The sequence below is a fragment of the Pyxicephalus adspersus genome, chromosome 3, assembly GCF_032062135.1.
Source record: "Pyxicephalus adspersus chromosome 3, UCB_Pads_2.0, whole genome shotgun sequence".
NCBI classification, from domain to species: Eukaryota; Metazoa; Chordata; class Amphibia; order Anura; family Pyxicephalidae; genus Pyxicephalus; species Pyxicephalus adspersus.
The window spans coordinates 75701705-75727466 of NC_092860.1; the positions used below are offsets into that span (position 1 = coordinate 75701705).

The 25762-nt window shown below is 37.2% G+C and overlaps 1 protein-coding gene across 1 annotated transcript; it reads right to left on the bottom strand.

The window, feature by feature from the left end:
• Window positions 1-1113: 1113 nt before the first annotated feature.
• On the bottom strand, window positions 1114-20089 carry HGSNAT (heparan-alpha-glucosaminide N-acetyltransferase; the record flags this gene model as incomplete). Its single annotated transcript, XM_072405285.1, is given in 18 exon segments — window positions 1114-2358; window positions 2628-2740; window positions 3320-3390; window positions 5159-5236; window positions 5372-5458; window positions 6062-6188; window positions 6959-7080; window positions 7415-7530; window positions 7633-7793; window positions 8488-8518; window positions 8999-9075; window positions 9937-10040; window positions 11439-11508; window positions 12506-12575; window positions 14010-14131; window positions 14808-14935; window positions 16153-16262; window positions 19765-20089. Coding segments are annotated over 18 exon segments (1881 nt in total). The 3' UTR covers window positions 1114-2176.
• Between the last annotated feature and the right edge of the window lie 5673 nt (window positions 20090-25762).

A 25762-nucleotide genomic window follows, 5' to 3' on the forward strand; every position in this document is an offset into this window, starting at 1 on the left:
CCAATTTTTCCATCTTTTGTATAATGTCCCAACTGTCCAGTGCCCATACTGGACACCGATTACCGTTAACTGGACCTGGGATTGGTAACAGGCTGTAAGTGCTAGGCCTTTTCAGACTCAGTATTTTTTCAAGCAGCAGTGGTTCCTGGCATGAGGAAGCAGTATGCAACCTTTCCACCACTTCCTCACTGTAAATTTAGGTTAACTTCCAAAGCACAGATCCTTATTTTTTTCTACAACTCGCTGCACTGCAAGGGCAGGTTCAGACCTACAGTGGGGTCAAGCAATCCACAAGCAGTTTCTGGCAGCTGGCATCACAGTTCTGGATTTTAAAGAACCAGAGTCTGCAGATTGACAAGGGTGAGCAGTATTAAACCACTCACTGCTGCCCCCAATCATTAGCGCTTGAGCTGCCGTGGGTAAGAGCTACATGTAAAGCCTTTGCAGATGTAGCAGTATACACACTTCAACCTTACCGAGAGTCTGAGCACAGCCTAGAGGTTATCCGTGCATTTCTACATGTAAGGTGTCAATAAAAGCTTTGGACATATTCAATGCATGATTGTTTTGTTGTATCAATGCAACATCAATGCTGGGTCACAAAAGTTGTTAAGGTAGCCCATTTTTTTTTTTTTTTTTTTTTTTTACTATACACTGCAACATAGATGGGGTGGTGTGTGTTTGTAAAGTGTGTTAAGGTGTCACAATTGGCACACCAATGTACATAACCCAACAGTGCTAACTCCCCTAGTATAGGTTCAGGGTTTTAGACTGTTAGTATACATGCTTTTAGTTTATGTGCATTTGTCTTTTTGCCGTGTCATACAATCTCTTATCTTCTAAGATAAACCTCCTCTAATAAAAGATTTGTAGGTACGGGTTTCTGGTACAGCAGCAGCATATATCGTGGTTAAGTACATTGGTAGCTCCTGACTACGTGGCTATGCATAGATCCTGCCATGGCTTGAATGGGATGTTGGGTAAAATTGAAAAGGTACAGTTCAATTGTATACATAACAAAGGTACATTAAAAAGTTTCACTTACTAGTGCGTCATCGGTAAATAGGCTTTTACTGAAGGACCCAGGACCAAAGAACAGACAATACAACCATATTGTTTGTGGCTATATAAAATACAGTTTATGATAAGGAATTCACATAGATCAACTACACCATACATACCATTCAACACTAAAAGAAGCAACAAATTGAAAAAAAATATAATTTTTTTTGTGCATAAACTTTACTGAATAAATTAGGATGTTTTTATTTGCTTACAAATAAGTACATGTTTTTGACAGTACTGTAAAACAGATTAAAAAAAGATAAAAATCCACAGAAGTGGAAATAAAAAATTACACACTGCAATAGTCTATACTGTGTGGCCTTTGTACACACTGACTTAGTAACTTTCTGTTCAAGAAGTATTTACTAAGATATCAGCAAAAGTTTTGAGTTAAAATTGAAAATTGTCTTGTGTATCTTTAGCAAAAAAGAACTTCCATTTATGATTCAAAATACGGATTAGGAATAGTTAGTGAAATATGCTATGCTCTTCCATTTGTAAGGAAGAAAAAAAAAAGGGGGCACAGGGTTTCCTCTAGCTGGTCACATTTCCCATCTTAAATAACAGACATTCAAACACTGCCAGGCAATATCTGCCAGAACAATCATCAGATGTCATGCCAGAGTATAAGACCACAAACTGGCTCCTGAGAAAGCATGGGAAGTTTTTTTCATATTTAAATCACAAATACAATGCTTAATAAAAAAATTATTTAAGTCTTTTTAGGTTTGGTCCTCTTCAATGATGTACAAGCCTGATCAATAAAAATCCGGAAAAAGAAGCCAGCTACACATTTCTGGGCACAAACATGTTAAAACAGACAAAATATATTATACTGCAGCATAGTAGTAGTGTTTGCATTTTTTTAATTTAACATACAATTAAACATTATCTTGCTGAGAATGCACTGACAAAAGTAATAAAAATTAAAGGTTTCCCTTTAAACCCTTTTCATTAGGTGCTTTCTGCAGAAATCAATGTAAAATAATCAATTAAAATGAGAGATGCAGGTAAACTGCAAACTCATCCAGATACTTTTGTCTTAGATGTCCTAAAGAATATCACTTCTTGTAGTTAAAGCCATATTGTGTAGCTAACACTACATAGGAGCTCAAATCTTCCAGAATATCTTCTTTCTGTAAAGTATATAGGCGATCAACACCCAAATTGAAGTGGCAACAAGGTTCTGGGTGAGGTGCTGAGCATGAGATTGGCTGTCCTGCATCTTCCACTTGAAGGGGAAATAGTTTTCAAATATTTCATGGCCAACATACACTAGAATGGAGTTCATTCCTAAAAACAAACAAAATTCAAAAACACACACACACACAACATACACATTATATAATTTTATATTATAACTTATATAATACTTCAAGATTTTGCAAACATCAAAGTTTTAAATTCTACCATGTCTGTCTGATTTAATATTCGGTGTGGTGAAAGTTTTATTTGTCTGATAAACAGACATGAAATATTTCATGATATTTGAACTGTGTGTAAGTTCAGTGGTACATTACAAGCATTTATTTGTTCAAATGCACAACAGTAGTCTCACTTACCTGGGTAAAAAAATGGAGCACCTGTCCAGTACCGTTTAACATCGACCAAAAAATAGATCATCATTAACAAGAAGAAAGCAAAGCAGCTGAGTGTTGTCACATAAGAGATGGACCTGTATAAATAAAAAGTTAGGGATAAGCAAAAAAATATTTAAAGCCCGGATCCAGGCACAGATAATTCTGATGCTTTTTCTTAAAACCATATGAAAAGAACAGCTACAGAGTCATCATTTTGCTTGTGAATTGTAAATAGCAAAGCAGATATTAGTGCAGAGGAACTCCAGAGTTTGTGTCAATTACATACCCTATTTCATTGCAGCAGGGAGCCAGAAGTGCATTGTTAAAGGAGTTGGGTTTCATTGCAATTAGTTCGCCATAGTTCAAAAAAAAAAAAAAAAAAAAAAAAAAACACACACACCACACACACACACACACACAATTTACATTTTTAGTCAGTTTGGGAAAATCATGGCTTTTAGAAAGGACTTTATGTATTAGGTAAATTCCAAACTGGCACTTAGTCATAATCACATTTTTCGTAAAACTTGTAAATGCAATGCCCATTTTTGATTTATTCACTTCCCACTGGCAAATGGTGAAAGAGTATATAGTCAATGTGCCAGAACAAAACTTATGGAAAAATTAAGTACAAGTTTACATTGTCTAACAGTCATCACATAGCATTTTCTTACCACAGGTTTTTATTTACTGGAATAAAACCTTCATTTGTAGAACATTTAGTTAAAATTGCAGAAATTACACCCTGAAAAAAAACAGAAGGAGAAAATTTTCAAATTCTTTTACAGTAATGTAAGACATTACAAATGTCAACAGAAATCTAACTAATCTTAATGTCTTTTTTTTCAAAAAAATAAAAGAAAACACAATTTTAACCTAACAGTTTAAACAAAAACATTTTTATTCTAGTTATGGTAAGGGGGTCGTTTGCCAGTAAAACGAAGATGCTTTGAATTTTTCATTTGTGCTCAATATGGGAAGTAAGGTCTTCCATGTACACAATGTCATAACTCTAGCATGCCTAATGTCAGGGGAGAGGATGCAAGCCCTTGCCCCATTTATCAGGTGAATTAACACAGATTTCTGCCAGATTGTTAGGGGGATATTGCTGTAGGGTAATAGGAAGAAGGCGGGGTCTTTAGGAACAGGAAAATTAGTAACCTTTAGGAGATCCCGGGAGTGCAATACCATCTTGATATGATCTCATAGCCCAGTTCCTGGTGGCTACTAGAGATAAAAGCCTTGTGTGCCAACTGTAAAATCTGCAATTTCTCTGGTTCCCAAGTATGTAGATAGAGGGGGCAAACTTATGATAGAGCTAGCCAACAAACCATTGAGAGCTGAAAAAGCATGCCTAAAGCCTCCCCAGTCAGTGTATACGGTTTAAAATTCTGTAAGTAACCATACATAGTGGTTACCGGGCATTAATGAGCACAACAAATAGATCAAATTTAAAGGCAGGATGTGAGGCAATAAGTAGCCCAATATCAAGTAAGGGGGGAATGATGTCAAATCCTGGCGAGGGATGTACCTTGCAGGTGGCCTATGCTACGCCAATGGAGGGGTGCTGTTTAATGCCTTGATTCGTCAGGATCTGTAAAAACCATGAAAGTACCTGCAAGGGGACCTCACTGAAAGCCTGTTCTAAAGTGACCTATTATGTTCTGCATGCCTGCACCAGTCCGTACCCATACCAGCTAAGCCACAGCTTGGTATAACATCAAGTTAGGAAAGCTCAATTCCCCCCCACCTCCTTAGTGCAATAGAGCAAGGGCCTATCTATACTAAGACTCTTGTTCCCACAAATACATTTAAACAAAAAGAACGTCGGAAGGACTGACATTTTACCCCAGGAATGTGTTTGCTTACGCCAACAAGATTATTGTCATTGGACAACATGGAAAGCAAGGGGAAAAAAAAATCAGGTGATAATAGGGATAGGTCTTTTGGGATATGTCGGTCACCAGTTTTCCCCCACTGAAAAGGATAGAGTGGGCCAATGGCACCTCCAGAGGTTGGGAAAATATAATGCCTACAGTTGCCAACCTAGAATTTATCCTAATATTAATGTTCCATAACCTCCCAGCTCTCATTAGGACAGGAAGAGAAACTACAGAGTCTGGGATCTACATCCATTATCATCTTCTGATGGCCTCCAATAGTGAGACCCTGTATATGAGCATATCCGATTTTGCCATGGACAGAAAATTATAGAGAACTTCTAACAAGTATATGGAACCCACCATTGTTGACCTCCTTTATGTACGCCTGACTAACTGGTTCTGGTAATTTCTCATTCACTAACCTGCATTAGTATTACAAATAAAAACCTAGACCAAACTCATGATGTATCAATTTGTTTCATGTCAGTGGCTCACAAGTACTAAAACCATTGGAATGAAAGATGCAGGAAACCAACATGTACTAAACAAAGATTATCAATTACAGTTCCCACATTCTAAAGTCTGAAGGCCTTATTAAATGTGTAATATGGAAGATATGTAGTTACATACCAAGACAACACTCCATGTGAAAAACCTCACTATGATCTGCTTATGCTGATTCTTGTAGAACACAAGCACTTTGCCAGCCTGCAAGATACGGAACAAGGAAAAATATGACATTAAAGGATCACCATGGATTAAAATATTGTAAAGGTGAATCTCCAGCAATGGATATATTTTTTGTGTATATTGGATATTAGGCATCAAGAAAAGAGAAAATACCTGAAGCCCAAGAAAAGCCATCACAATGGAATTCAGGGTTCCCAATAATCCTTCTGGATCATAAGGCACTGTGGTTTTATAGATTACCTGCATAGGAACCACACATGAAAGTTATTATTAAATTAACTAATTTTATACATTACCATTTTTCTTGTAGTGGTAAAGATGGAACAAAGCTAAGCTACCTACTAGATAGTAGGCACCAGAAAACACAAGCTCCTTCATAACCATAGTTTGGACACCCTATTACTGGAATTTTCAAATAATCCAAACTTCTTTACCTTAAATTGGGCAAACATTTCAGCCTCTACCTCAATTAAGCTATTCGAGCATGAGTGACCTGTTGCCAGACCCAAAGAGTAAAATGGGAGGGAAAAAGCCTAACTTGGCCCATTACAATGACAGGTTGTGAGTAACCAATAGTAGGGCTTACACAGTTAGAATGGAAAGGAAACTGGGTCAATTTTTTTTTCATATCCAAATGACCAAGGATTTAAGGCACTTGGGCCACTGAAGAGGAAATCTGACCCAATATCCAGGTAGCTGGGTTTGCCTGCTATATAGCAGGCAATATATAGTATAGTAATTGTTTGTGTCAAATTACCAAAGTTGAGTAAGTAACTTTTACACTTTTTCACCAAATTGTACTTTGTGGCTTTTTTTTCCTCAATTCATGAAGCATAAACTCACATTGGATGATGGATGCTGATAAATGTGATCTTCACCAAAAACTAATCGATCAATGTAACCAGCTGCTCCTCCTGTACAGTTTGAATATTGGCCAAAATCTCCAATACCTCCAGGTCCAAGGTAACCCCTAAAAAAATAAATAAATACACATGCCTTCTAAGATGAGAAATGTGCCTGCTGCAATGTCTAAGAAATTTTAGACACCCCAGACGCCTCACAAGATCGACGTCTGTCTTTAATACCCCACTTGGGGACAGCAACATTCATTACCTGCAGAGACCACCCCCTTCCCTAAATGCAGTGCACCATGGGGACTCAGGATTCTCTCCCCCTTCACCAAGCAACTCTTCTGTTGATCACACAAGTATCCAACGTGACAGTGAAGTACATAGAACAGCAGCTTGTTCCTTCTAAAAAATACAGCTTTCCTCAATGTGCATAGTGAATCTTGGGATTAAAAAATTATTTCATAGAAAGCCACATACTGGAAATTGTTGTATTGCTCTCTGTTGTTCCTTCATGAGTACAGCTAACTTGTTATGCTCCTAATTATCTGTAGATCCAAACATTTAAGTGCCTAAAGATATATTAAATCTTAATATGTGCTGTACAAGTTGAACTTGACATCTCAATAGTCTTTTAGTGATATTGAACATTTGGCAAAACTTTGGAGGAAAGAAAAAAAAAAAATAAAATCCAAATTTAAAAAGTTTCAAGAGAACTCAAAATCAGTATATATGTTCAGAAGCCTGGGGATCTATTAATCATGTTGACTAGTGGTAAAGTTAACCCTGCTTGTGAAATTTCACAATTTAGTATAGCCCTGGTTAGTGAAAGTTTAACTTTAGCATATACATTTTCCACAAAGGAGATCTGTGTTATGTTTTTAATACTCACGTGGGGCATCCAGGAACAGGTAGCAGAAAAGTCAGGCAAAGCCAAGCAGCTTCCAAAGCCAAAATTATCAGCCACTGGGGCCAAAATTTGACCACATCTTGCAGAAGAAAACACGCTCTAGTCTGAAAAACAAAAATGTTGTTAAAAAGCAACAGAATGCAAGGACTTGTAGAGGAAACAAAGTGGGAAGGTATCCCTATTATCACAATCCAAAGTCTTACTTAAAATCATTGGGCCTCCATGTCAATAAAATATGGAATCTTTATAAATGATATAGGACCTTGACATACATTGACAGATAACAGCAATAAATGAGAGTGCAGTCATCTCATCACCCTTTAATTTAAAAAAAACACTTTCAATTATCTAAGTATTGTAGCTGATGCAAAGTGTGCAATCTATCATAAAAACACAAATGGTTATGTGAACAGTTTCCAAACCCAGTCAATAGGTTACCTGAGGAGGAGTATCTGATAGCTGTTTAATAAATAGCAACTCAAGAGTAGACACCACTAAGTAAGTCAAGCCAAGACGCTGAAGAACACCCATAATCCGAATTTCACTCCATGACACTATAAATAGAAATATTTTTTTGTGAATTATGCCATATACACGGAGATTGTCTTGTTTACAAAAACATATAGCACTGTGGAGTAAGCAGAGAAACAACTCACATGGACCACGGCAGTAATTCTCATTTATCACAAATAACCCAATGAGGAAAAGCTGAATACTCCTCCAAAGAACTTTCCAAAAAAGCTTCCATCTAGAGTTCCCTTTTCGCAGCATTGAATTTAAGGACAGATGGATGGATGTCCCCATGATAAACACAAACCTGTGTGTGAAACATTAGACAATTTACCAGTTACCATCATAGTTTAGTCCTGTAGTTAGGGCCAATTAGGCCTAGAAAAGAACTGTAACAAGACATCACTACCAAGATATATACCACTATACCAATTCCTTTTCAGATAAAAAAAAAAAAAAAAAAAAAAAGTTACAGAACACAAAGAAAATGTTCTCCAAGCAAATGGCTACAACATGTGGAAGGTGAATAGCTTAAATAATTTAGATGTCTAATGTCTAATGTCCAATGTCCCATCTATATTGAATATAACAAAGCAAATTTTAATAACCCAGAAATGCAACACATTTCCTGAAAAAATAAATAAATACATAAAATAAAAAACCCCACTAAGTCAATTGTGGATTTGTACAATACATATATTTTTTTACCACTTCTTTGTAGTTGCCTACTTTATCCACCCTTGGCAATGTTCCTACAAATGTCTGCAAAATGTTGGTTTATCTTATCAAATGTCTACACCACACTGTTGAAATGATTACAGTACAAATGTACTTTTAAGATGAAAGATATGTTTATGATTTTGCAAAAATTCCTTCAGCGTTTTAAAATTACAACTCATCTCAAATTTTTTGTAATTCAGTATGTAATTCAGAATTTATTTTTATTCTTAAACTGTGCCATTCAGTTTTATTGGACCAAATACCAGGTCATATACACTTACCATGGAAAGACAAGATCTGCTAGTGTCAGCCCTGCCATAATAAGAAAATAAAAATATGGTATGATCGTTTGACATTTTTAAAGCAGATACCATAAGGCATGTACAAATACATACAAAAGGTTTACACACTCCTAAATTAAAAGCGCTTGCTATGACTTGCTTACAGTCTAAATAGGTTACTGGAGAAAGCAAAAATTTTAGTGATTAAAAGTATTGTAAAACTTTTAGGTTAAAACTCTAAAATACAGTAACCAAGACTTGGTGCTGGTAACCTAGATACCCCATACACTGAATGGAAGATGCAATTAAGACTGCTTTGAGTGCAAGAAATATTTATAAGATCATAAAATATAAGAACAAAAAGAAGAGTAGAAGAATATAAGAACTGACCAAAATGCACAGCTGCTGGACACAGTAGTTGGTACAGTACAGTACTCTGCTACTGCTCAAGTCCTTATACACCTGTCTGTGCGGAATGATATATAGAACAGAAAGACTGCCATTACATTACCATTCCAACTCTGATGTTTGAAGAACCAATACCCTCCTCCGCCATAATTTACAAATACCATTATTATAAGGGCAAGCCTAAAATAGAAAACAAATATGAATATATTATCTCAAAGCAGTAAATGTCATAGTGTGTTTTAAAACAGTATTGTATGTAGATCACTGATTTAAAAAACAAGTGTCATTATAGGACTGTGTATTTTTTGTAGTAAACTAGTTAACATCATATGGGTGAGTTTATAACATTTTAAAATAAGGCAGCCAATCATACTTGTTCATCATTGCTGCCAAAACTAACTTTTTAGTCCCACAGGATAGCTAGATTCATTCTTCTCTAAAGGGTCCAGCAGAAAGATCTAATTTTCTGGAAAACTCAGCAGTTGGAGATACAGTACATGATCTTCTTAGAAAAAATACACAAGATAAGTAGATAGCCAAGGCTCCCTGCTGATGTGCTGTAAAGAATTAATGGTCTGAATAGAATCTAGTCATACACCAACTGAGGTATGCAATATTTGTGCACTGAACGATCAAGAATGCTTGAGTACCCAGATATTGCATGTCTAGGGCCAACCTGATCTAAAATAGGTGGCTAGAAAACTCCAACCAAAATGTATTAAGTATATTAACAAGATTATTAATACATGACTTAAAACTGTTCCAACTTCAGTCCACTGAACAAAATATTTTTAAACATGGCTCCCTCCTTTAAAATGGCATGTTAATTTTTTTAACACAAAAAAAAAAAAAATCCCCCCCCTCTCCCCAAGCATTCTTTAACAAGTTCTGCCCTTGTAGCTGTACATACTCTATGAACCAGAGCAATGTGCGAGATTATAAATAATGGGCTGACTTACAGCAAAAACGTAGTAGAAAGTATTTAAAAAAATTTTTTCATTATCTATTAAGAGAATATTCAGTTACCCATTTGATATTTACCCTCTGAAGGTGTCCAATGATCGTAGTCGCTGGGGTGCAGTGTTCCATGAAACACAGTGTGCATCTTGGTTATAGAGATCAGCCCTGCTTGGAGTTCCCAGCTCCTGTAAAAACAAGGAAATAGATTAACTAAATCATAAATGTGGTATAAGTAAATTATTGATTGCCTTCGACATTGCCCCTTTAGATACCTTCCCAACTTTATTTTACAATTGTACATTTTTCATCTTGATATTAAATAATAATTAAAGGAAAAAAAATAGCATCTGAATATTTAGTTTAACAACCTTTTACTTGCAGCAAAAGTTAATGTCATTTAAGTTTTGTGTAGGGCGAGGTACTTTGTTTCATTGACCATAATCAGAATTACTAAAAAATGGTTAATCTCCTCAGCGTGGACACAGACAGCAATAATACTTTATCAGGGCGTCTAATCTTTCTAAACTTCGAAAGGTTATCCTCTTTTAAAAACACTTGACTATGAACACAATGTACAAAAAACTTTTAAAGCTGACCTAAACTCAAGTATGCAGCTGGGCTTATGTGTATAAGTAGCTGTGTTGTTGTCGTCATTTTCAGAAATTAAGGCCCTGCCCAGTCTTTCACTGCCACAATGTCCTGGAGGCTGCTTGGAGAATGTCATTGGTGAGTGTTATTTGGAGCCCTACATTGGTGGAAGTGGTTTTGTGCTGTTCTAACGCTTGCCACTCATCAGTGACTCTCACCTTCAGCACCATCAGCTTAGGCAGGGACTACAGTAAAGCAGAACAGAAGATCTCAGTACTGCCCATAAGCACAGTGACATGCCTTTATTTTTTCCCCAGGACATTTTCTAGGTGTAGAAACAAAAGTTTGAAACTGCTTGCAAAAACACTTTCACAGGCATTTATAAGTGGCACCAAATCAAGTGTATTCCAGTGGATGCTACATGAAAATCATATGGCCAGTCTGTCATATACAATGAATGTACCAACCAATCAAAAAAAGACAACACAAGGTGTGGGCAGAGAAGAAGGTCAGGGGAGGATAGCAAGGTCAATGCCACATACAGGATGACTGCTTCCATACATAAAATAAAATGCTTTATTTTTCATGGATGCAAGCTGACACAGCCAGCACCACTACAGGGGAACTGACATTCCAGTGCTAGTAAGTGGAAATTTATATATTTATAATGTTAGGTCTGATGTTATCTGTTTAGTTCCACTTTAAATTAATTATCATAATTTGTTAATCTGAAATACTGAAACTTATGTGAAACAAATGCTTTAGTCTATTTGCTGCCTGCAGTTGAAGTGTTATAACGCCACTGTAGTAGATGTTAATGGACCGGATTTCCCTGGATATATGAAAAAAGTGTGTTTTAAATATGTATTTTTATTTAAGAATAAACATACCTCTGAAAGCACAATCACACATTTTATAATCTACAATGTGATTGTCCCTAGTTGTGATGTACATGAAGATTAATCCATTTTATCACATATGGTTTATTCACTTACAGAATTAATGAGTCTGTCTGTTTCAGTAGGGTTGATTTGTCTGAAAAGCCAATTCTGGATAGGGCTCAGTCTACAGAAAGAAAGAAGAAATCAGCTGAATGTACACAATATCCATTTTAGAAGAAACCAAACCTTCAAGAGCCCCAAATTTCCTTATTTGTCACTGGTATGTGGGGCTCAGTTTTCTGCTATGAAGGGATTCCTTCACATGCTATCCTGCTGACACCAGTAAGGTAAAAATTGGCAACATGTCACAGACAAATAGTAAAGACAGGGTTTGAGCTTTCCCCTAAAAGTACAAATCACTGATTTCTGAAACTGTAAATCTGCCATCACCACATGTACAGAGGAGGGTGATCTGACAGACTGTGTCCTACTAAAAGTTGTGTAATTATTTTACATAATATATTGAAGATACATGTCAAGCAGAACAGGAAACCTTACAATGTGTAAAGTGTTTGTTTATTGGTACAAACCCTTCTGAATAAGAGATCATGTTGGTAGGCACAGCTGCATAATGGGGAACATCAAATGCTGATCTTGTAAAATATGATCATATTATTCCTGTTTTGTAAACCATACAGTAAATGCGTGATTAGTACTGTCATGTGGTCTTCCTTTTTAATGGACATAGGGGTAGAAAGTTAAAGCATGTTCCTAAACCGGTACTGAATATAAAGGAGAAATATTACCTACAGTTGTAGGAAAAAGTTTTTGAACGGTTTGGATTTTTCTAGGTTTCTGCATAATTGGCCCTTCAAGGTACTTGGATGTTCATGTAAAGCAGCCTACAAACATTAGATGGCACATACTTTGCATATATAGTCTAGCAAACCAGAACACTAAAATTAGCCTTTGATACAGTAATTAAATGAATGCTAGATTCAGTACACTTGGGAGAACACCAACTGACACACCGGTCAAGTATAATTACCAGGTATGTAGTACTAATTGGGCTAACAGTGAATATAAATCAAACCATCAACCTCTTCACAAAAACAACAAAAAAATTATTTGTACTCTTATCAGAATAAAATAGAGGTTACATTGTGTAATTGTAGTCATACCTTAACAAAAATGATCCCACAGTCAGGACTATAAAAACACCGACATAGATAAAAAATGCTATAACAATGGCTGCAGAAGGAAAAATAGAAAAATTATTAACACAAATTGTTATTTACACAGCACAGGCTGTTGACTAGATTCAAAATGAAAATCATCCTGTGTATACTTAGGACTTTAAACCTGCCATAAGCCTTTATTACATTTTACTTTTTAGCAATACATCACACAGGACTGGACATAAAATCACTTTTTTCAGAAAATCATCATTTTTACAGTTGTGCTCCCTCCACAGCAACTTTAAGACCAGGATCAAATCTTCAGGATAAACTGATGCTCTTTTATAAAAGGGTTTTCATGTCACCCAATAAGATGACACACACCGAAGTGAAGTGACTTCTGCTTAAATAATTCCTGCTAAAGCTTGCATAGAAGCTACTGCATTTAAAATATGCCTTTACTGGTACCAGAAGAAAAACAAAAATGTCTTCCTATATAACCTATTCTTAATGCTTGGTTAACCCTAAACACTGCTTATTAACTTAATCCATTTTTGTCCTCAGGTCTTTACAAAACTATCACCGAATAGGCAGGTCCATAGTGTAAAACCTATTGCCCATTAGGGATATAGAAGCTAAAATGGTTAAATAAAATGCTGCAAAACAATCTTGAATAATATCACCCTGATGTTTGTGTTTTTAGATCATTGATAGAGGGAGAAATTATATTTTTAACAAGTAGCTACAAAGCAAGAAAAGTGAGCAAAAGCCTCTGAAATGGAGAATGCAGAAGTGGCCGGTTAGACAAAAATGAATGTCCCTTCCCAAGGGCCAATGCAGATACGCCTGCTTGAAAGATTGTTGGATTCAGGGGGATATGATGGGAAAATAAACAACAGCTAGGACTACTGCAATGTAAGAAGGCCCAAATCATGAGGAAAATTATATGCTCTCGTGAATTGGTCTGAAAAAGGTTAGAGCTTCTATTAGGTTTTATTTCTGTCCCAGTTAGGGAGGTTTTTTTTGTCAGAAACAGAAATAAACCTTTCATTGATGCTAACTCTTTAAAGTTCCGTGGCTCAGAAGGTACCACAGTGGTAGTCCAGTAACTATTTATTTTAGTAGCCTCGATCCTAATGGCCTTGATCTTCATGGTCATCAAGAGTTTCAGTGGCTGAAAAGTCTTGGGCATCTGACACCTTGTGTTAGGGTTTCGCCCATACATCCCTTGTGCTTTATTATTAAACAGTTTATATAGCGCCAACATATAATGCAGCGCTGTAGATTAAATAGGGATATTATCAACAGAGCAGGCAAGTAGAACAGTGCAAACTGCTTCAGATGCAGACATCAAAGATCAGTGTTATAGGAACGGTAAACATTACACATTTTCTTTTACAGCCGTTTATTTTTAACACTTTTCTCTCCCAGGAACAGTATCACTGTAAAAGCAGTGTTTTTTTGTTTTATGCCAAGTGCAAAGAGTGTTTGAGAAATGCATACGTACGGAGGTTGGTGTATCCAGGGTTATAATTGATTATAACGTCACACATTATATGTTTGGTACTGGAATCATTGGACTTTACCCACAGAGAATAATTGCCAAATTCTCGAAATCTGTAGTGTACTCTAATAAAAAAAAAAAAAGAAAAAAAAAAGGAGGTGAAAAAAAGCTTATCAGTATTCTTTAAAAAAAAATATATGTCTTCAGCTTGTAGATAAATCAAGAGGGTGCAACTCTAAACACTGGTTTCAAGACTTTGTTAATAAAGCATCTACTGTAGTACTCAATGAATAAGATATTCAAATATGGTGCCCACTTTCTTTTCTTGTTTCTATTTATGCACTTGTCCCTTATATTGGTCAAATGTTTTCTGTTACTACCTTAAGCATTTACTCTTAAATAAAGTAACCTACTGCAAACAAAAGATTGCCTGCCATTTTACATAAACTTGCTTCAGTTTTGAGCAGTTAGAAATAAAGAACACTGGTGATTAGACGCTAGTAGTTCTTGTACTGCACATGTAAATTGCTGTTGGCTGTTTTAAATAGGTCATGGAATATAATATAAATATTATCAATGTAGTCAGTTTATGCTAGAGCCAAAATACTGTTAGGTAGCTTTATATAATAATAAAAAAATGTAATATATAAAAGTATGGATTCTAGATACAAGAAAAAAAAATGTGTACTACAACTATAAATTGGAGCTTACTAAATGCAGTGTAATTTTAAAATATAAGCATATCCTTATACTATGAAAACTTAGAAAAGAAAAATTCCTTTAAACAATTGTAAAACTTACTGACAGAGTTCTGCGTTTCCTGAGGTATCATTAAGTTGCAAGGTTATAGCATATCGTGTATCTACTACAGCCACCTCCATGTATTTCCCTTTTGTTGGGTTTGTCACAGATAATGTTTGATAGAGGCACTGTTAGAAAAATAATTAAACGATAATGGTTAGAATTAGTTATGTGTTGTTTTTTTTTTTAACTATTTGATGAATGTTTAATTGGAATGATTTCCCTTTTCAATCCAAAGACAATAGAAACATGAAAGATGGTAAGAGGAAGGTATAACCCTACTTACATAGATAATACTACAACAGGTAATGATTTGAATAACGGAGAGGTGCAGCTTACTCTATAAAACGCAAATTATTATACTTGAGAGATTATGTAGGTGCAATTGGTGAACTCATAGTAAGTAATGCTCATTGTCTCCATATAAAGACGATCTTAATGCTTCAGTCACACACCTAAAACAAGCATGTGGATGATGCAGTCACTGAATACCCGAGTTGTATACTCATTCTAGGTCAGCGATTCAGAAGGTATTAAAGGCAGAAGAACAGAACACCAACCAGGCTAGTAATGGCAGCTTATATATTCAAAGGTCCACCTTAAAAATCTTAAAGTAGCTCAATTCTGTGTGAATACTTTGCCAAATCTCTGCTATCTTGGGTAGTCCTTATTTTCAGTTTGTTACTGGGCACCCAGTAACAGGTGCAGGTGAAATTATATTTTCTAAGGAGATGAAGAGCCAAACTGGACACTTCCATCATAGCTACAGTATAAACATTTTAGAAAAATGGAGAATGTGGAATGGTGAAGGTTAAACGAAGCAGCCACAGTAAATGGTTACTCTTTGGAAGTAAAAATATCCCTACGTTTAGAGTTCTCTGCAAAGCAGTAAGAAGACTATATATAATGAGCACTTTTGTCCTCCCCCATGTGTACATACAAAGAGACAAGAAGTATACATTTTAAGGTTTTACAGTAACTTATGCCAGAATTTCTTGTTTTGCATAGTGAAAAAAAATTTCTTATATTTATATGTGTGTTTACGTGGAGATCTCTTGGCGATTTTTTCTTTGTCCGTCTCAAAGTCTAACAAGATGTGAAAGGAGATATCAACCAACTGTTAGAAAGTTGTCACTGTGGCACGTACCCCTTTTTTCAGGATTTCCCTTCTAGTCCTATTTTGGAAGAAACACAAATCAGTGTTCTCCACCTAAAAACAGCCAGGTGGTTATTGAAAAGTGCCAAGCGGTGCACCTAGCTAAAAGGTGCCGAGAATAACACACTACACCAAAAAAACCCTGAAAAGATTATGCTAGTCTTGAGTATTGAAAGTATAACATGGTACCTGGTAACACTGGTCAGAACGCCAATAGACTGTAAATTTCTCATGCAACTCATTGTGAATTACAAGAAGAGCTTGGTCCATTTTCAGCTGAGGTGATCTTCTTGATAGACCTTCATAAAGATACAAAAAACATGTAATACTATAATAAACAGTTTTACTATGTAGTCTTCAGGCTACTAATTTTTAAATTTTCTTTATGCCACCAGAAGAAAGTGAAATGAATGTGCACTTTATCTAAAGGCATACCATAGAAATCTTTTGTTAAACACAGCTGAGGTTGTGGGTGATCTTAGGGGGGTGAGCTCCTTCTGTAGCCTCTTGTAACTCTAATGACCAAGACAAACTCTGCTGTTGTTTCCTATTGCATATCAAATCATAGCTTGCGCAAGAAGTTAATGAATGTCTAGGCTTCATAAAGATTGTTTTTTTGGCTTTGTTCGAGAATATCTCGCAGGGAGGATTTTTTATAGTAACTGACACCTGTCCTAACTGCATTAAAATAATGTACCTGTTCCAAATTACATACAAGTTCAACTTATGAACAAATCTAGAGCCCCTCTCTTGTATGTAACCCAGGGACTACCTGTACTAAGAATGCATATGAAATGGATTTTACTTCATAATTGGACAATGATTCCCGGTATCTTTGGGCAAATGTTTGTAATAAAACAAAACTGAACCTGTTTAATTCAGAATAGTGCACATTAACAAGAATTTGTAATTAAAAAAGCTGCAAGCAACTGAATTTAGTAATTTCTTGAGGCATGCATATGAGACATTTGCAGCAACAGTAACCATAATATGCAAGAATAAATCATCACAGGCCACAAACCCATGAAGACATCAAAAGAACCTGTATCTGCCACAACAGTTGTGCAGAAAGAATAATTGGCATGGATTTTTCTTCTATTGACATTGTGAGAGATGTATATTATTATGCCATCAATTAAATGAAAATTTAGCACTATTTGGAGTTGGACATTAATACCAATTTAGGGGACAAATTTACTTTACATACAAAGAACAAGAGGCCACTCTTTACGTCTGGAGAAAAAGAAGTTTAAGCTTCGGATAAGGAAGGGATTCTTTACTGTAAGCTCTGTGAAAATGTGAAATCGTCTCCCACAGGAAGTAGTTTCAGCAAATACTATATTTTGCTTGAGGAAAAAGCTGGAAGATTTCTGGAAGCACAGAATATAACTGGGTATTAAGGCTTTAAAATAAAAAGTAAAAAATAACAGACTGTTGATCCAGGGAACATACAATTGCCTCATGGAATCCGAAAGGAATTTTTTTCCCGTTGGAGCAAATTGTACAAGGGTTTTTTGTTTGCCTTCCTTTGGATAAACTATTATCTATAGGGTTTTCATCTGGGATATGTTTATATCCTTAGTGGTTGAACTTAATGGACTTATGTCTTTTTTCAATCTATGTAACATGTGCAAATAAATTTTTAGTAATTAGAACACATCCCCACCCATGTTAAAAAAAAAAATTTTTTATTAACCTTTCCATGCTCTAGATCTGTCCCTCACTTCCTCTTTTATGCAATGCGGCTAGTCCTTTTAGATAGAATGACACCCTGATAGTCTGTCCATTCCCTGTGATCTTAGCATCATCGTACAGGCTTGGCCACAACCCAATTTTGGTTGCAACCCATAGCGTGGGAAACACTGCTAAAGTAAAAACAGTAGCATTTATTTAGGATAGTGCACATACAAAAAACATTAATGTTATTATTGTATAGAAATAAAAAAACTAAATTAATGTAAACATACACTGAATGTAAAAATACAAAATTGAATTTAACATGCCCGTTCACTGCAGGTATACTATGATTCAAAGAAAGCTTGGAATGGTAAAAATATGTAGATCATCACAGCTTGTGTTAAGAATAACCTTCCTAGCTGATATTTTGATGCAGTGACAGTGTACAAAGTAACGGATTCAGAAAATTGTATATGAAGGCACCTTTAAAATGCTATAAGTATAGGATTCTATTCAAATGGAAATACATTTCCATTTCAAAACTTCTTAGATTCAGGCAAGTGGTTATTGTAGAAAGGGATAGGTCAACTGGTTACTTGTGTGTAATATTTAGTAGAAATATAATAAAAAAATGCTTTGTTGCACTTGGAAAACATCAAAATAAATATTGATCTATTCTGAACCACTTTCCCAATAAAGAAAACATGTCATTAGAGAAACCATGACCTCTGCTTCTGAAAATGCTGCTGTCTGGCTGTCTTTTTAGTAGCCTGGAAAATCAAGCAAGTGTCAAGTACGCATGAGCATATAAACACCCCAACATTTCCCTGACATGGGCATACTTGTCCAGAGCCGGTGACAGAGAGTGGATTTTCAATGGTAGTCTCCATGCTTCTCTCATGACCAAATATGTAAGTTTATTGAAATCCTTATTCATTTAACACATATGAAATAAAAGTCCCTTTTACAATGCTTGGAGATTAGAAGGAAAATAAACAAAGGAAAATATTAACTCAGCAAATATACTTCCTCCTTCCTATATATGCCATATCTGCTTTCTGAACAACAACTTTCACCATAAGACGTTAGACATTAGGGCAGTATTTATCTACTGTTAGGCACTGGAGGGTCTGTGCCATGAGCAGAAAATGCCGGCAGATGGGCACCCTGGTGACTAGGGGAAAGCTGCTGGCTTTATAAATACTGTGTAATAATACTCATAATAATAAAATACTCCCTGCTGCTAATTGCTCAGTTTGGCAAGAAGTAAGAGGAGGAGGTGACTGGAAGGTTAAGTTCTGACCCTGATTTGGGCCAAACCTACTCAGACTGAAAGTACCACTCATTTCAATGAGCCAGTCTACACCCGATCGTTTTCTTGATAAGCTGCAGTCAGAAAGTGTTAGACACCCAAAACAATCTGAATGCTTCCATTAACATGGGGGCGTTTGGGATGCACTTTTCCCTATCTGAGTACTTCTCTGTTCGGGCATCATGATTTCAATTGTTTAAAAACTCACAAATGCCATATGGCCATTAATAAGCATTTAAAATTGAAGTCAATATAGACTTGGGACCCAAGACATGGGGGTGAGTCACAAGGGGTGCTGAAATGTTGCTGGCTGTGATCACCTCCATCATGTAACAATGATGTGTTCAGAAGCTGGCAAGATATACAATACCTGCACATCATTTCACCTGGACCAAATCAATCCAATATAGGATCTGTCAAAACCACTAATATTGGTCCGACTAGACAAAGCAAGAGCAACATTGCTAAAAACCTCAAAGGCAATTCCTGACCCATACAAATGTGAGGTAATATTGGCTAATTAGGAAATGTCAGAATCTCAGAATGAAAAATTGCAAGCAGGTAGATTGTTTATTTTATTGCAGTAGACACACCACATGTCCCTTTTGTGAAAGAGAACCCGACTGTAGTTTTTTTTTTTTTTTTTTTTTAACTTTAACGTTTAGTTACCTTGGGAAAACAAGGAAGATACTACAGTGTTAATATGGAGGTTTAAAAGCACTGTAATAATGAAGCACAGCCATTCATATCTTGCCGTGGCAAGCTCTAGACAATGATGAGGACACATGGTGATGCCAATGATGAGCACTTACTGTCTCCATGCCGGGTGCCCAAGGCAGAGCTGCTGACCAATAGGATGAGGCTGAGGACTGACACTGAGGACAGGCAGCAGGTAGAGGCACAGGTGGGCCACACTGACACCATCTTTCCACTGTCACCTCCGCTCTCCTCCTCTGTGTCCCCCTTCTCTTTCTTCCACCTCTTCCTCCTTCTCCCCCTCCGTTTTCTTACCTCCTTCCTGCTTTCCAGGGTCCCCCAGAACTATACAGCCCCCCACCCTCGCTCACTAGCTCAGCTTGGAATGCTGCATTACATTGCACAGCCCTCCCCGTGTATTCAGCATTCACACATGTAATGTAATAGGTCACCTGACTGACTAGCACCACCCTGACTTCCTATTTGTAGCCGTGACCACGCCCTGATTTTACACGAGCCCCGGTGTTCTAAGAAATAAATCTAGCAGGGGCGTGTAACAATGGGCGTGTTCAATGACGTCATCATTAGGCAAGTTTCACTGCTGTGTTTGTGTATGAATGCAGCATGTCATGTTCTGCAGCCTTACATCTCTCCCAGTACAAACCTCCATATCTCCTACCCGAAATTTCATCTCCCCACCTTTAACAACTTACAAAATATGGGGATCATAATTAGAAAAAACAGTTAAAATTGAACATCAGGGTTGCTGTTTTAAAAGTGTGTCTAGAAGCCCAAAAGTAAACATACAAATTTTGGACCCCTGGGGCAACTTACATAGCAAGGAGGTGCGAACCCCAAATTTTTACCCACCTGTCACAAAACTAGAAATGTCTACTAGTGTGCTAGTATACTACACTACCCTGTCCCCTTCCCTACTTTGAACCCCAATTTCCCTGGAACGGGGAGATGTACAAAATCAAAAATGTAGGTGCAAGTGGGGGACACCTGTGGCTAACACCCCCTAAAATGTCATCATTAAGCCATCGTCAGAACATAAAAAACTCTGCCCATCAAAACAAATCTACTGTTACACATTGCTGGACAATTCTAGCATCCGAACCCCAAGTTCTCAGGAATGGGGGGTACAGGTGAACAAAATTAGACATGCAAATGGGGGATACCTGTGGCTAACATCCCCTAAAATTTCATCCATAGGTCATCCTCAGAACATAAAGAACTCTGCCCCATCAAAAAAATGTACCCTGTTACACATTGGTGGACACTTCTAGCACCTGAACCCCAATTTCTCAGGAATGGGGGGTACAAGTGAACTAAATTAGAGGTACAAATGGGGGACACCTGTAGCTAAATCCCCTAAAATTTCATCATTAGGCCATCTTCAAAACATAAAGAACTCCTCCTATCAAAAAAACTACCCTGTTACACATAGAGGCTTCTAGCACCTGAACCCCAATTTCTCAGGAACAGGGGAGGGTACAGGTTAACAAAATTAGGGTACAGGTGGAGGACATCGTCAGAACATAAAGAATTCTGGCCATCAAAAAAATCTACCGTTACACATTGCTGAAGGCTTTTAGCACCTGAACCCCAATTTCTCACAAACGGGGGGGTAGAGGTGAACAAAATTAGAGGTGCAAGTGGGGCACACCTGTAGCTAACACCCCCTAAAATGTAATCGTTAGGCCATCTTCAGAACATAAAGAACTCTGCCCATTAAAAAATCTACCTTGTTACACATTGTTAGAGGCATCTAGCACCTGAACCCCAATTTCTCTGGAACGGAGGGGTACAGGTGAACAAAATTAGGCATTACAAGCCTTTTTTTATGGGCAGAGTTCCTTATGTTCTGACGATGGCCTAACAAAATTTTAGGGGGTGTTAGTCACAGATGTCCCCCACTTGCACCTACATTTTTGGTTTTGTACATCTCCCAGTTCCAGAGAAATTGCGGTTTAAAGTAGGGAAGGGGACAGGGTAGTGTAGTATGACATTTCTAGTTTTGTGACAGGTGGGTAAAAATTTGGCGTTCGCACCTCCTTGCTATGTAAGTTGCCCCGGGGGTCCATAATTTGTATGTTTGATTTCGGGCTTCTAGACACTGTATTGGCCTTTGTTTTTAGGTGATGGGAAGTGTGTAATCTGTGACTCTTATGTACGTCCCTGTACACTAGTGCGCATTTGGGGCTGACTCGATTCGGGGCTGACTCTGCATCACTACACTGTAAGCACATGGCTCTATGGTATTGTCCCCTCATGGTATGTCCTCCATTTTCCTCCCTAAATAATGCTGGAATTTATCCAAAATGCATCTCCAGACCTAAAAGAAGTACTGATGGGAGTTGAGACTAAAGGTTAGGTATGTTAACTTAAGGAAAATGATGGCGATATTTTTGGTATTAAAAGAACAAAAAATAGCACAGCAATGGCAGCCTCTATATTTGTTTTATAAAGTCAAAGTCTCCTTATATGGTAAGTATTTTACTGTTATGTCTATGTCTATTTTTTAAAAGCAGAACTGTGGCTGGTATGCTTAAAGAGGACAGAAACTCAACATTTTTACTTTACATATTGGAGTTGACAACCCTTTTATTTAAAGTAAAAGTTGTATTTATTTTAAGTGCAACACCTGCATCTGCCTCCCCTGGCCTTGCATCCCCAACGTGGAGAGGCGAGGCCAGGGGATGCCGGGCGGGCATGGGATGTGTGTGCACACTTTAAAAGCAGAGCCGGGGCTGGTATGCTTAAGTTGAAAGGCAAAAAAAATGGTTAGCAACTAGAAAAGCACGTCGCAATTTCTATGGAATCGGCAAAGTTTGAATAGCGTCAGCCTATGTATTATCCTTCTGATATTTGTACATTTTAATATAAGCAGTGTGAACTGAAACATATTACTGGGCAGATGTACACTGTTTGTGATATCTTTGTGTCTGCCTATTCATATTATTTATATAGCACCATCATATTACACAGCGCTGTACAAGCCCATAGTCATGTCACTAGCTGTCCCTCAAAGGTGCTCACAATCTAATGTATTTACTATAGTCATATGACTTTTAATACAGGCTAAGGTCTATTTGTGGGAAGCCAATTGACCAAACTGCATGTTTTTGGAATGTGGGAGGAAACCCACACATACACAGGGAGAACCTGCAACCTCCATGCAGATAGAGTCCTGGCCGAGATTTGAACCTGAGACCCAGCGCTGCAAAGGCCAGAGTGCTAACCACTGAGCCACTGTGCTGTCCCCTTTGTTTCTAGGGGAGAAAGTTTCTTGCTGCTTTAACTTAAATGTTTGTTGCTAGAATACAATACTTCATCTAGTGTGGTAACTACGCTGATCCAAGTAATATTAATTTTAGTCTTTTGGTGCATGATAAAGCTGAAATTTAGGCTTTTATTATTTTCTTTTTAATGTGTTTTTATTTTGCATCTCTCACCTGGTTTTTGTTTATAGTTAATGGTAAGGGCAAAAAGGGTGCTATCATGACTTCCAGAAAACTGTGGAAATACCTACACGTCATGTTTAATAGATTTAAACCTATTTGATCGAAACAACTAAAATCCAGTTAATGAAAAGGGTAGTTCGGGGTGGTAAGGTGCTTGCGGCAGGTTTCAATTCGCCCTGTTAGAAGCAGACAGTGTGCACTGAATTGGGCATAAACCATGACAGCAGAGAGAAGCCTGTACAACCAATAAACAGCCTGCATTAGTTTTGGCTAAAATGTGGAAGAGTTAGACCTTCTGTTATTGCAGCCATGTACTCACTGGGAGAATCCATTTGCATTGATTGAAATGTTCACTATTTTTACCAAGACAGAAAATATTGGGGAGGTCCAGCATTTTGTTGTCAGAGCAATAGGTGATGGACAGTACTCCACTTTTAAAACAGCAACCCTGATGTTCAATTTTACCTATTTTTTATAATTATGACCCCCATATTTTGAAAGCTGTTAAAGGTGGGGAGATGGAAATTCAGGTCGGTATGACATACTGCTTAAGAGATATGGAGGTTTGTACTCGGAGAGATGTAAGGCTGCAGAACATGACATGCTACATTCATACACAAACACAGCGGTGAAACTTGCCTAATGATGACGTCATTGTACAAACCCATTGGTACATGCCCCCAGCTAATTTGGGTAGATTTTTTTCATTAGAACACCGGTATGAAGGTTTTTGTGTACCCTGTATGGCTGTCTGCCTGACCCCTACTAGCGTGCACTAACAGCGTGTGTCCGCCAGACCTGCACGTCCTGCAGCCTCTGACCCGCCAGCTTCTTCTGCTCATTGAACACTAATAAACGTGAACTTAACCTTGCCTAATATATTGCTGAGGTGACAGAAGCACTAATGGTCTTCTGGTATATTGTACCATGAATATTCCGGTTTCAATATTTTTTATTAGTACTATACATATTCTAATTTATGGAATTCTAATATAGGTCCAATGGAATATTAAACCAATATTCATTGTTTATTATAGTCTTGTGTCATATAAACGCCTTACATTGGTAAAGTAGAACATACTACATTTATACGAAGTGCAACACCTTACAATTTGCACGGTTCTGCAGCACTTGTTTAGGAAAGTAATAAATGACGGCTCCAGCCATGAATACAACCTGTTTAAAAAGCCAGTGACACACTTAAATACAGACAATTCATAGAATGTCATTGTGTGGTGAATAATCAAGAAGTTGTGTGAACCTGGCCTCACCCTGAGCTAGATCATCCAAAAAGAAACATTAACAGGAATCCAAGGCCTGGGGAGTTACCAGCTACAACCATATTGTGCCCTTAAAATTCCAGGGGGGGTAGTGCAACTGGTGTATGCCATGACTCCTGTTGTTAGTTGTAGGCCATGGGTATGTGAAGGGGCAGGGCCTATAGGGACATTCCAATTGTATTCCTATGGTAGGGACATTAGATTGTGAGCTCCTTTGAGGGAGAGCTAGTGACATGACTATGGGCTTTGTACAGCGCTGCGTAATATGATGGTGCTATATAAATACTGTGTAATAATAATAATATTGAAAGTGTTCCTCTCTGCATTTTGCAATTCTTCTATTAAAGCAAAGAGAGAACTGAACCTGCTACCTTGCCCAGGGTCCTGTTTTCTATTTTTCCAGTCTCTAGACTTTTACAGCCACTTCTTGTTTGATTGCATTAGTTCTCAAGGTGAACACAGGTTCAACTTATTTGCTAACATTCACTTTTGCAAAATAAATAGCCTCTTCTTATTAGTTAATCTAATAATATGTTAATTTGCGCCTTTGTAGCATCTAAAAAGCAACTTATAAGCACTGGAGTGCAGAGTTAGAACCAGGTTGTAGCTACTCAAAGGAGCAACCATTTATTTAAAGCTGCGTACACACTTCCAATTTTTATCGTTGGTAAACGAACGACGAACGATCCTGCACGATATCTGCGAACGATCGTATGGCAGCGATCCTGTACATACAGATAACGACACGATCGTTCGCAGATATTGTACACACGATAGATGCGATCGTTTGAACGATAAAGGAAGTGACATGCACCACAGGAAATGAATACTGTGTGCGAACCTTCGGATCAAACGAATAAAGATTCACCACACTGTTCCTTTCTCCCTATGTGCAATATGCCCTTCAAATTTTTTTCAAGGAAGAAGAAAGCAGCTCTTGCTTTGATATGTCTGCTTGAAGAGAGAGTTGGTAAGCATTCATATATTGTTTATACGAAAATGTCTCATATCCATGTGTCGCCTTCACAATATATGTGTACTTAACATTCTTTTTTATTCCTACACAGATTCTCCAAAAAATGAAATTTTGGAGAAACTGGAGGCCATGGAGCACCGGTGGAAAGAAGTGTCCAAGACGGTACGCGAGGCGAGAAGTGAGCTGCGGGCACTCAAAAAATTAATCAAAAAAAAATGTTAAAAAAGGTAAATATTATTTTTTTTTTTATATACATTTTTTACACTTTATTTATTTTTTTTTAAAACAATTTGTGTGTGTTCAAATATTTATACTTGACTGGCAGGTAAGTAAATTTGAACTAAACAGGATGAAGTGCCGCAGTGCAACAGGATGAAGAACTCCGCTGGAA